Below are 13,055 nucleotides of genomic sequence, written 5' to 3'. Positions count from 1 at the left end.
ATGGATTTCAAAAGGGAAAGTCTTGTTTGACCAACCTCATTGAATTCTTCAAAGAGGTAACAGAGAGAGTAGACTAGGGTAATGTAGTAGAATTAATATATTTAGATTTCTAAAAGGCCTTCGATATGGTACCACATAATAGACTAATGAATAAGGTCAGAGCTTGCCGAGTCAGGACAAGTAGCAGAATGGATAGCTGGCTGGCTTCAAGACCGAAAGCAGAGAGTAGGGGTAAAGGGTAGCTATTCAGAGTGACAAAAGGTAGGAAGTGGGGTCCCACAAGGATCAGTGCTGGGGCCACTGTTGTTCACAATTTATGTCAACGATTTAGACTTTGGAATCAAAAACATAATGTCTAAATTTGCAGACAACACCAAATTAGGAGGGCTAGTCAACACTGAGGAGGACTGCAACAAATTACAAGAAGACATTAATTAACTTACAGAATAGGCATATAATTAGCAAATGAATTCCAACATTGATAAGTGTGAGGTATTACATTTTGGTAAGAACAATAAGGAGGTCACATATTACTTGGAAAATAAGAATCTAAAGGGGGTAGAGGAGCAAAGGGATCTATGAGTGCAAATACACAGAAGTTGCAACGCAGGTCACTAAGGCCATAACAAAAGCAAATCAAGCACTAGGGTTTATTTCTAGAGGGAATGAATTGAAAAATAGAGAACTTATACTAAACCTATATTGAACCTTGGTTAGACCACACTCTGAGTACTGTGTGCAGTTCTGGTCGCCATATTGTAAAAAGGATATAGAGGCACTGGAGAGGGTGCAGAGAAGATTTACAAGGATGATACCAGAAATGTGAGGGTATACCTATCAGGAAAGGATGAACAGGCTGGGTCTCTTTTCTCTTGAAAAGAGAAGGCTGAGGGGTGACCTAATAGAGGTCTTTAAAATTATGAAAGGTTTTGATAGAGTAGATACAGGGAGAATGTTTCCATTTGTGGGGAAGAGCAAAACTAGAGGCCATCAATATAAGATAGTCACCAAGAAATCCAATAGGGAATTCAGGAGAAGCTTCTTTACCCAGAGAGTGGTGAGAATGTGGAACTTGCTATCACAGGGAGTGGTTAAAGCAAATAGTATAAATGCATTTAAGGAGCGGTTAGATTATCATATGAGGGAGAAGGGAATAGAGGGTTACGCTGATAGATGAGGCAAGACTGGAGGCAGCTCGAGTGGAGCATAAACGCCAGCATGGACTGAATTGGCCGAATGGCCTGTTTCTGTGCTGTATATTATGTAATCCCTTGGCAACGTTGGCTAGCTTCCACATGTGCAGATAACACTGAACTCTAATTTCTGGATGGGTTGAAATTTCCTTTGGCCCAACTTCAAAACCAAAGCCACTCTTTACGGCTTCTCCCAGCATCTATATGTTTCTGGCTCTAACTTCTTCCACCAACCTGGTTTCCCCCTCAGGCTACTTCTGGAAGTAGCACAATTTACGCATTCGATCCATTGTCAAAACTGCTTCTTTTAGCTTCTAAAACATTGGATGCTTATACTCCCACGACTCGTCCAGTGCTGCTGAAGCCCTAATCAGCATCTTCATTCCCTTAGAATGAATGCTCTCCTCGTTGACCCTTTTATCCCTACCCTCATGCTTCAGTTAATTTGCGTCTTCTACATAGAAACATAGAAGATAGGAGCAGGAGTAGGCCATTCGGCCCTTCGAGCCTGCTCCGCCATTCAACGAGATCATGGCTGATCATCCAAACCCTAGCACCCGTAACCCCACGTATTTAATTCCCCCTAACACTAAGGGCCAATTTTTATCATGGCCAATCAACCTAACCCGCACATCTTTGGACTGTGGGAGGAAACCGGAGCACCCGGAGGAAACCCACGCAAACACGGGGAGAATGTGCAAACTCCACACACAGTCACCCGAGGCCGGATTTGAACCCGGGTCCCTGGCACTGTGAGGCAACAGTGCTAACCACTATGCCACCGTGCTTCTCCTACACAAAGTCCTGCACATCCAAGTTCCACTGGTTTCCTCTGCCCCAACAGCTGACTTCAACTCCTGATCCTAGTTTTCAAATCTAGGATTGCCCTCATTTCACCTGGTGTGAGCAATAATCATCAACTAATCATTCCTGCAATATTTTTTTTTTTTAAAAGCTGAATGTGAGCAGGCTGATTGAATTTGCATACATTCTCACCTGAGCTCTGATCTTATTTTCCCAGACAGTTTATAAGTAACGGAGCTTATGCCGTGGAAGCCTCACTCCAGCTGATGCTGGGGGAGTCGACACTGGCTTAGTTTAGGGAAGTAACCCAGCTATATTAAAGGGCAGTTTCAATGTGAAGTATTTCATTTGTTGTATCAGTTATTTTAATAAAACTTCATGAAGGATTGCATTTGACACTGTAGAGTTACTCGGCTAATATCAGTGGTGGGCACTGCTGACTAGAAATTTGTGTGTATGTGGAGAAAATCAACAATTTTGTTCCATAAAACATTGACAATACCTTTTGTACTGTTGAATGATTTCCAGTTTATAAAAAAAAATCACCAGTCTCTTCATTTTGTGATGGAACTTAGTACCTATTTTTCTTTTGCTCAGAGTCAGAACAGGATCAGCACCCTGCATCAGCAGAAATTCAACAGTCGCTTGATTACTATAGTGATAGTAAGTTAAAATGTTTTTCTTTGCATTTCCACTCTGTTTACTTACTGTGGTCTTATCAACATTTCTATGTTCCACTACAATGTGTTTTCTGATGTATATTAGCTGCAGAATTCCTTGGTAATCATTGCAAATTGCTCTTTCAATAATTTTCCAGTACTGTCATAATTAATCTTGCACTGTGCATTAATGTCAGTGAGAAGTTCACTATATATTTTAAAGTCTTAGAATGATTTTCAACCACCTTTAAATCATAGAGATTTCTTGAAGTTTTTTCTCTGCTGTAATTGCAGCCTGCATTCAGTCCCACTTCTTCATTATCCATCGTGCAATACCTTTTGTATTGCATCCAGTTTAGGATGAGCTGTAATGGTGGGAAGACTAAAGCCGCTGGCCGAGAAATTCATTGGCACCGTGGTTATTTTTATTGCGCAAAATGGGCACTTAAGTACCCACTATGATGGGCGGCGCCTCAGCACTTACATGGCTCTTTGTGAGAATGGAGTGGAGGAGTGATGTGACATTTTGGAAGCCCCTCTCGAAACTGTCCTAACTCGCAAGAAGGCCAGTCCCACCCATCACCATTGAGCTCATTGACCTACAGTGGCGCCCTGTCCAACAACGCCTTGAATTTAAAATTCTCATCCTTGTGTTCAAATCCCTTCATGACCTCACTCCTCCCTATCTTTTTAACCTTCTCCAGCCCTACCTCCAAGAACTCTGCATTCCTGCAATTCTGGCCATTTGTGCATCCAAGATTTCCTTCGCCCTACCATTGGTGGCCGTGCTTTCAACTGTCTAGGCTCTAAGCTCTGGAATTCCTTCCCTAATACTCTCAGCCCCTCTCTCTTCTTTAATCACCTGCAACGGCTTCTCTTCCCGCTCCCGCATCGTTACCTCTAGTGTCCCTCAAGGATCTATCCTTGGCCCCCTCCTATTTCCCATCTACATGTTGCCCCTTGGTGACATCATCCGAAAACACAGCGTCAGTTTCCACATGTACGCTGATGACACCCAGTTCTACTCACCACCACTTCTCTCGACCTCTCCACGGTGTCTAAATTGTCAGACTGCTTGTCCGACATACAGTTCTGGCTGAGCAAAAATTTTCTCCAATTAAATATTGGGAAGACCGAAGCCATTGTTTTCAGTCCCCGCCACAAACTCTGTTCCCTAGCCACTGACTCCATCCCTCTCCCTAACATCTGTCTGAGGCTGAACCACACTGTTCACAACCTTGGTGTCATATATGACCCTGAAATGAGCTTCCGACCACACATCCGCAGCAGAACAAAGACCGCCTACTTCCACCTCAGTAACATCGCCCGTCTCTGTCCTCGCCTCAGCTCATCCACTGCAGAAACCCTCATCCATGCCTTTGTTACCTCTAGACTTGACTATTCCAATGCACTCCGGGCTGGCCTCCCACATTCCACCCTACGTAAACTTGAGGTCATCCAAAACTCGGCTGCCCGTGTCCTAACTCGGACCAAGTCCCGTTCGCCCATCACCCCTGTGCTCGCTGACCTACATTGACTCCTGGTTAAGCAGCACCTCGATTTCAAAATTCTCATCCTTGTTTTCAAATCCCTCCATGGCCTCGCCCCTCCCTATCTCTGTAATCTCCTTCAGCCCCACAACCCCCCCCCCCCCCCCCCCCCGAGATATCTGCGCTCCTCTAATTCTGCCCTCTTGAGCATCCCTGATTATAATCGCTCGACCTCTGGTGGCCGTACCTTCTGTTGCCTAGGCCCTAAACTCTGGAATTCCCTGCCTAAACCTCTCCGCCTCGCTACCTCTCTTTCCTCCTTTAAGACGCTCCTTAAATCCTACCTCTTTGACCAAGCTTTTGGTCACCTGCCCCAATTTATCCTTATGTGGCTCGGTGTCAATTTTTTGTCTTATAATACTCCTGCGCAGCGCCTTGGGACGTTTTACTACGTTAAAGGCGCTATATAAATACAAGTTGTTGTTAAGACGCTCCTTAGAACCTACCTCTTCGACCTCACCTCCTAATATCTCCCCCTGTGGCTCGATGCTAAAGTTTGTCTGAGAACGCTCCTGTGAAGCACTGTGGGATGTTTCACTGCATTAAGGGTGCTATATACATGGAAACTGTTGTGGGTGCCCTCTCTGTACTTCCAGCCATTCCTCTGTTCAGAAGTACTTCCCTGTTGTCTGCAGCCAGAACGTACCTCCCCTTTAAGAGATGCTGGCTGCCATTAAGTGGTGTCAGTGAAGCCCGATGTGCCACCTCACCCCCCCCCCCCCCCCCCACCTCGCTACTTATCCGCTCCAGCACCTAGTGTCAAGTACACTCGTGGGCTAGATGTTGAGTGAAGTTCCATCTACTTCCATCAGCTAAGTCCCTTAACAACTCTAGAAGAGCACATTCTGTTGCCTCAGCATAAATTTTCCTGTTCCGACACCAGTTTTTCTTGTTTTGTTTTGGTTGGAATTGACTATCCCATTCTGTTGTTGAAACAATTGAAAATTATTTTATATGGTAGACTGGCCACTTTTATTGTGTTGGGTTGTGCATTCAGCCCCAGAGGCAAATGGGATGTTTTTTTTTTTCAAAGCTCTTAGCTCTTGAATGTGTTTGATTCCTAGGTTCCGTGAGTGCCAGTTTGTCAGCTGGCTTGTCCAGGTGGCCATTTATGTGATGAATCTGGTCAGCAGGCTATTTTGTCACAACTGATCCCAACCTAACCACACCTGATTATACTCATCTATGCACTTGCAGCAGAAGTTGCCAAATAGTGATCAGGAGTGGAGAAGCCTACTTTCATTCTTTCGCTCTCCTCCCCCCGCCCCCTCACCCAAATGATCCTGCAGCGGTGGAGTCAATTTAGAGTCCCCTCTGCTATTCTGGCTGAGACCAGTTAACCAGATGCAGGCCAGAGTCCTTTCTACTGTCGGTGGCTGTGCTACTCATTGGACAAGCTGGACTATCAGGAGACAGTGAGACTTTGGTAAAAAAAAGAAAGACTTGTATTTATATAGTGCCTTTCATGATCACCGGTCGTCCCAAAGCGCTTTACAGCCAGTGAAGTACTTTTGGAGTGTAGTCACTGTTGTAATGTAGGAAATGCGGCAGCCAATTTGTGCACAGCAAGATCCCACAATCAGCAATGTGATGGTGACCAGATAATCTGGTTTTGTTGTGTTGATTGGGGCATAAATATTGGCCCAGGACACCGGGGATAACTCCCCTGCTCCTCTTCGAAATAGTGTCATGGGATCTTTTACGTCCACCTGAGAGTGCAAACGGGTCCTCGGTTTAACACGTCATCTGAAAGACGGCACCTCCGACCATGTAACACTCCCTCGGCACTGCACTGGAGTGTCAGTTTAGATTTTTGTACTCGAGTCTCTGGAGTGGGACTTGAACCCACAACCTTCTGACTCGGGTGCGGATGCTACCAACTGAGCCATGGCTGACATTTAGTTTTAATCAACTATAGCAAACAGATTTCTGAGGTTAATTTGACCCTAAATAAGTGTGGAAGTGTGCTATGTTAATGTCTTGCAGATTTACATAAATCTTTATTTCCCTTAAACAGCTGTCATTTTAAGAAATATTAGCTCCCACACCTCGGTGGAGTCCATCTTAAGTGCTCTTTCTCCGTATGCTGCATTGTCTCTCTCCAATATTCGGCTGATTAAGGACAAGCAGACCCAACTGAACAGGGGCTTTGCTTTTGTGCAGCTAGCTTCTATTGTGGTGAGTTTTGGTCGTTAAGCATTTTATTGGTACAACATTAGTGATAAGGCGTGTGGTTTTTGAGTTCAGTAATTTCTTCCTCCTTGGATTGCTCACCGTACAGTTTCTTAAGCTGAGAGGGTGGTAGGCATCTGCTCAGAGAAACATGCACTGCTGATCTGTAACAGACTATACTTGGAACAAAACAACCCAGTAATCTCAGTCTTTGGGGAGATTTATGAATTGTGTCTTCTGTTAACTATATTCTGTTTTGGTTTTTGCTGAATTTTATGCTATCTAATTGAGGGATGTTCAGACGGAGAAATGAGTGCTCCTAGGTCAGCCCAATGATATGATGTAGCCACATACCTAGAACACCCCACTACACATGTGTCATTTTCCATCTCCCATACCAGCGGTCCCATGGCCTTCCCAAATAAAAGTGGAAAATAATTTTCCACTCAACACTTTTAGTGAACGAGATTTTCATCCCATCACTGAGAGAACAATTCAATCTCTGGTTCCCAAAGGTGAAAAACCAGAGTACCACCAAAGTCCATAATTATATTTAAATGCCCATTTTGTTACTGGCCTAAATGTACCTGTTACAGCATTGGCTTTCCTAACCAGTGCTGCTGGTACTTGGGATGAAAGCTTGCAACACTACAATCTGCATATTTTATGTATTTAAAAAAAAAAGCAGAGTTGTGTTTTTTTTAAAGAAACACTTAAATGGACACCCATAAGGTTTATTTAATGCCTTCTGTTCAGACAAGCAATTCTTTAGTCTGGAGACTGTCAGATCACTGCATCCCAGAAGCTACATTTTGTACTGACTTATAAAGGGTGCCTTATCGTAACATGCTTTATGTAGGCTCTTAAGTAATGCGACAGCTTCCTGTGTTGCTCTCTGTTCCAAATGAATCTAATTCGTTGAGAGTATAGATTTACAGGAATCTTTTTTTTATCCGGCACGGACGGGACCGACGTGGTGCCGGTTCATCAAAAATTCCAGATAACTGAAAGCTATAGTTAAAAGATACGGAGCTGCTCCGTATAAAGCAACAAACCCTGTTGCTTAGCAACAAGTTCAGAACAATGGCCACAAGTTCCAAACGTCTCTGTAGCTTAGCAACAGCTGCAGCCACACCCTTGCACAGCAACAGATGGAGGAAGGCAAGTAATAAAAGTTACCTGAACCTACTCCTGAATTTTGCCGGTTAACTGAGATTTCCGGTTATTTAGGTGCCGATAAATCGAAAGTTTCCTGTACTACTTTCGGAGCCCCACTTTCCTGTTGTTCCGTCTCCCTCCCCCAAAAAAGGCCTGTTCTGAATAAATGACTTTGTGCAGTTCATTAAGTTGATTGTTTTTGAATGCATTAAATAATTGCATGTCTTACAATTCATAATGGTCACTGCACTTAATTTGTGTGACGTGCTTTGAGACATTAGGTGCTATGCAAATGCATGCCTTCCTTCTGTACTGTGTGTAAGGGAATGGGGACTTTCGCTGTTAATATACCCATGTCGGGGGAATGACTTGCTTTGCAACAGTGTAGTCTAAAAACTATTGGTATTTTCCAATTTTTTTTTTAAGTTTGCTTAAATTTTGGACTGCTTTTAGTCAGATAGAATCCTGCACCTTGATGCTAGCTGTTGAAGGTGTGTAGTAGTTGCAGAATTAGCCAAATATTAGTTGGGGCAGCTGGAGAAACCACAACTTATTTTTATTGAAGCATTATGATGAACAATGCTGTGCACTAAAACCAAATGTACAACTATTGCTAATACAGGTTGAGCGTCCCAAATCCGGAGTGCTGGAATGATCCGGACTCCGGGACGATTGGTGGCAGGGGTCCGGAATCCGTAAAATGTTCCGGAATCCAGACACCCTGGGAGAGGCTTGCCAAAAAACGGAAATAGCGCAACCTGGGCCCAGGCATTTCCGGACTCTGCACGTGTTTCTGATGTCCGAAGTCCGGAAATATTGCAACCTGGGCTTGGGCGTTTCCGGACTTCGGCCATCAGAAATCCGTTCCGAAGTCCGGGAAAACCCAAAAACCAGCTCGGCCTCGGTCCCAAGGTTGCCGGATTCGGGACGCTCAAGTACTGAAACAAAAGTGAACAACTTCAAAATCTTAAAAGAATACCAAGGTGAAAACCAGTAAATCCACCAAAAAGAAATATGGGTGAACTGGAATCTTGCCCGCCAACCCACACCCTCCTCGGAAACCATGGATACTGCATCTGATGACCCTCTCAAGCGAAATCATCTTTAATGCAATTAAATTGACCACTCGCTGTCTTCCTCTCCTTCTGTAATTTACAGGAGGCTTCTCAGCTTCTTCAGATACTGCAGTCCTTACAGCCACCACTGAGCGTTGATGGTAAAACTATTGGTGTTGATTTTGCAAAGAGTGCAAGGAAGTAAGTAACTGACCTCCAAAGCTAAACAGATTTAGTTTTAAGACTGGCACTGGTACCATTACATCACACAATTTTCCTTCAGCTAAACATTAATTTTTGGGGTGGGGAAACCTGTTCCCAGACTTCTGCCAGTATTACTCTGGACCAACTATTAGTTTGAGAACCCAGGTGACTGAGGAGTTTAAGATAATGGTTTGAAACCAACCCTGTAAGTACTCTCTCCCTGAAATCTCACCCCTGTGCCATACACTGAAATGATACTGAAAATCTACATTGAAGCTGCATGCCTGAGTGCTGGAGGTATGCAAGAGTAGCAATGGAACGATGGACACTGATCTCCCCTGCCTCTTTGTGAGAAACGTTTGGCCTCTGCTTCATGCTTTCCCATGACTGAACATTTGAGATTTGAAAATTCACTGGGAAATTCTAGATTCAATCTGCCACTTCATGTGCAGTGTGTTGGAGCTGCATTTAACTCCTATAGATATTTTGTGTTTGCTTTTTAAAGAAAAATCTTCTGTTAAAAGGCAGGTTGGATAAGGGCACAAGAATAGCACAAGTTGAGTTCTTTCTCCTGTCTTTCCTCTTCCCTTTTCATAGGAAGTTTGTTCTGTGCTTTTTTGCCATCACCCAACAATCCAACTGAAATCAATAACTTGTGTGTGGAAAATGATGGGTCCTAGCATTCTGATGTGTTACACGCTGTTCTACTGTGCCATTCAGAAGTAGCATTAAGTTCCATCTGCATGGTCACTTGGTCATGCTGCCAGATTTAGCACGATTGGACAGACTCTTAACAATTCACATAATTGTCAGATAGATGCCTGACCATGTTTAATCAGTTATGGGGCCTGGATTTGTTCATTATTGGCTTTGGTCAAACTCAACCATGACCATGTAGTTTGATCGTTTTATAAATGTTCAACTTGCTTTCCTGTTCAGGGATCTCTTCCTTGGTGATGGAAATCGGATCAGTGCCATGACTGTTGCAAGTACAGCCATTGCTGCAGCTCAGTGGTCATCAAGCCAGGTAGTACCTTGTGGCTAAAAGTATACATTTTGCATCACAAAGTTTAATTGTTTAAAGATTTTCTTCAGTTAATTTACTAAAAGTATGATGGGAACCATAAAAAATATCACAATTCAGTAATGTACCATGAAATGGGAATATTGCATTCCATTTGATGGTAAATTACTGACTTTGCCATATTTCTGCTGGTGTGTGAGCAAAGGCAGACTTCCTACAGCAGGTTGCACTACCACAGCTCAATGTCTGTAACCAAGTACCTGCAAATAGTTTTATTGCTTTTAGATTAACTAGGGTATCTTGAATACATTAATGCACTTCAACCGTCTTTCCATCCCACATGGAAGTATGGGAGAGTAAATCATGCCAAATTGTTTTTGCACATTCTAATGGTTTAATTTGGAGCATCATACTCCATCCATCCAAAGTACATAAAGCTATTCTATGCCAGATTGTCTGGTATATACAGTCACTAATCTGGTGTTCCATTGTTTTGTGGCTTATGATCTTAAGCTCACAGACTGGCTGTCGGTGAATGTTGTGTATGTTTTGTCTCTTAGTGAGACATTCTAAATGTACTTTGAGCTATACTCTCTCCAGAGTACCGAGTGGCAGAATATGCTTTACGAAATGTCTGCCACTAGCTTATGTTACAACACAAATCCATAGGTAGGAGGGAGCACCAATAACTATTGCTCTTTGATATGGGTATACAGTATTTTGATTTACCGTTTCCAAAGTTGAGCAAATCCGTGCATGCTTACGTAATATGGCTGCAAATAGTAATTGTAATTTTAGGTGTTTTTTCTCTCAATTCTTTAAAAATATTTTCCACTTTTGACTTGTCCCATTTTATGACATTTCTTTTAAGGCTCAGCAGGGTTCAGATCCAATGAACCTGGATTACAATTACCTCCCACCATCTGGACTGGATAGCTATGGCCAGCATTATGCACAGGTTGGTAGTGGATCCAGGGGCAATAAGTACAACCTATAAGAAAACTTTATACCAACCATGGGAGCAAGGGAAAGGGAGATATCCATTACTCCAGGATAGTGCAAGGAGCTAAGCTCTGCACTGTACAGACTCAAATGGCAGAGAGGAACATAAAACCACTTCTTAGTGCATGCTGCATAAGAGTGAGTGTCTCATTAAGCACACATTCAAGAACAGAGTTGAGATATCCATTAACCACTAATACAGTAACAGTTGAGATCACATCCTTTTTAAGGTTAGTTATTTTGCATTATCTCTGAGGGAATGAAGTTATTTTAATTTTTTTAAATTTGGAAATGAGCTCCCCTCTGTTTAAGTTGCCTAGAGATTCAAAGCTTCTTTTCAAATGCTTTGAATGTAATATCAGATAATTATCCATTTGTTCCTACTTTTAAATCATTCTGGGTCCAATTAACTGTTGCAGGAATTTTCAGTCGTCACCTCTGAATCAGTAAAGTTGCAGGTATTGAAGCTCGGGATCTGAAAAAAATGCAATATTTATGATGGCCACCAAAAAATCTTCCTCCCATCTTCCGCTCGAAAATAAAATCGAGCAAATCCTACCGGCCGTTGACTTGCTGTATAACTGGAGAGTTGTAAGAGTCTGATCTGAGTTCTCTCTTCCAGTCGCTTAGCACTTGCTTAGCATGTCAATGTCCCACCCTTCCAGTCTGCTTGTCTATCTGAGTAAGGCTGTGGAGGGAGGGATTGAGTGGAGAATGGATGCCACTCAAACACACTCGAGGGGCAAATTACAGAGAGTATTAGTAGACTTGGGAGCAGGTTGTCTGCGCACCTTCTTGGCAGAGAACTAAGTTGAGTTAGCAAATATTTATATAAATGTTAAATATTGCTGTAGTAACATCACTAGAATGGTGGTCAAAAATTGTTGATCAGCAATCTGACCTTTTTCTTTGGAGTTGATTTTTTATATAGAAATTTGCTCTTGTGTATTCAGATACGCCAGCATTCTTGCCATTATCAAAGCTTTCCTGAACTCGATGAAATGTTGCAATCCTGCAAGAATTCAAATGCTTCCTGTGTCACCATGTTTACCTACTCCCAGGCTCTTCAAGCAGCCAGCCTGGCTCTAACTGGCTGCTAAGATCTGTCCTGGTGATGCTATTTTTTTTTCCTTCTTCGTGTGCCATAATGACGTGGTTAAGATAGGAATCCCTTGCTTGGGGGACCGGCCCTATCTCCTAACCACCCATGAGAAAATGATATAGAAAACCAGTATGCTGTGGTACAGCATCATCCAATAAGCATATTTCTAAACATGCACTAAATATTTAGCAAAAGCTTGCAAGTTTAGTCTGTTTCCTGCGAAGTGAATGATTACGAGCAGTGATATGTGCTATGCAATTTATTTTTATATAGTTCTACAATAATAGTTATATTTATGTGCTCCATGATATATAACCAGACTGTGCTATTTCCTGTTTCAATGTTCATGAATTCAACCTCATTTGCAAAACAGCATGTAATGCTGGCACTGTTAGAGGTACTCTGGAGCTGGGGCCTTGTCGGGTGTGAGCTCTGTGCAGCGGGTGATGTGCTATTCCTGACCTAGGAATTAATTTTGGCATTTTCTTTGTGTTCAAAGTGAGGAATATTAGTGGAGGGGGAATTTTCCACTTTGGGCTCTTGCTGTTATTAACCTGCCCTGCCAGATCACGTTTAGTAAAGGCCAGCTGCAGAGTTTGAGTCAGGCTTCTAACTTCCTGCCAGTTTCTAGGTTATCCTGTGCTTTGGGCCCACACCCATTGGAAGGGGGTTGATGCTGCCCAGACTCATTTTACTTAACCTTACAGCCAACAGCGGGGATGTTTTCATCCCACCCTGGGCTACAGTGAGCCCAGATTTTAGCACTAGTGTGCCAACCTGCTACAGAGCTCCGTGCCCTCGATTTTAAAAATGCAAAATGCTCCACTTCTCAGCATATTGTTATAATGCATCTTCAGTGAGCCCACATGCATATGAATAGCAACATTTGCTACCAAAATGCATGGACATGCTACTGTGTGTACGGTCAGCATTGCCTGTTCCCCAATGTTGATGAAAATTAAAATGTGAGTATCAGACCAATGTGATAAATTGAATAGTCCAGGGGATTCTGATGTCTTGAACTGCCAAAGCAAAACTTGAATGGTTTATGAAGGTCTTCTTGAGTATTTCTGTTCTTTATAATGCAGACAATATAGTGTTAACCAGACGTATGCATTTTCAAAAAGTCTCA

The 13,055-nt window shown here is 42.8% G+C and overlaps 1 protein-coding gene across 3 annotated transcripts in view; it reads left to right on the top strand.

The window, feature by feature from the left end:
• Positions 1 to 13,055, top strand: part of LOC147111258 (RNA-binding protein 5-like) — a 53,567-nt gene that overhangs the window by 27,638 nt on the left and 12,874 nt on the right. For 2 of the 3 annotated variants that reach the window (XM_086001987.1, XM_086001986.1), the window contains exons 9-13: positions 2,595 to 2,660; positions 6,224 to 6,384; positions 8,695 to 8,792; positions 9,735 to 9,822; positions 10,691 to 10,777. In XM_086001987.1, the coding sequence (XP_085858113.1) occupies positions 2,595 to 2,660; positions 6,224 to 6,384; positions 8,695 to 8,792; positions 9,735 to 9,822; positions 10,691 to 10,777 (500 nt within the window). The remainder of the gene's footprint in view (positions 1 to 2,594; positions 2,661 to 6,223; positions 6,385 to 8,694; positions 8,793 to 9,734; positions 9,823 to 10,690; positions 10,778 to 13,055) is intronic. The other variant, XM_086001989.1, reaches the window with a different exon arrangement.

The sequence above is a fragment of the Somniosus microcephalus genome, chromosome 11 (genome assembly GCF_052327205.1).
Source record: "Somniosus microcephalus isolate GS21.2 chromosome 11, FLI_Smic_1.0, whole genome shotgun sequence".
Lineage (NCBI taxonomy): Eukaryota > Metazoa > Chordata > Chondrichthyes > Squaliformes > Somniosidae > Somniosus > Somniosus microcephalus.
This window is presented reverse-complemented; position numbering and strand designations above follow the sequence as displayed.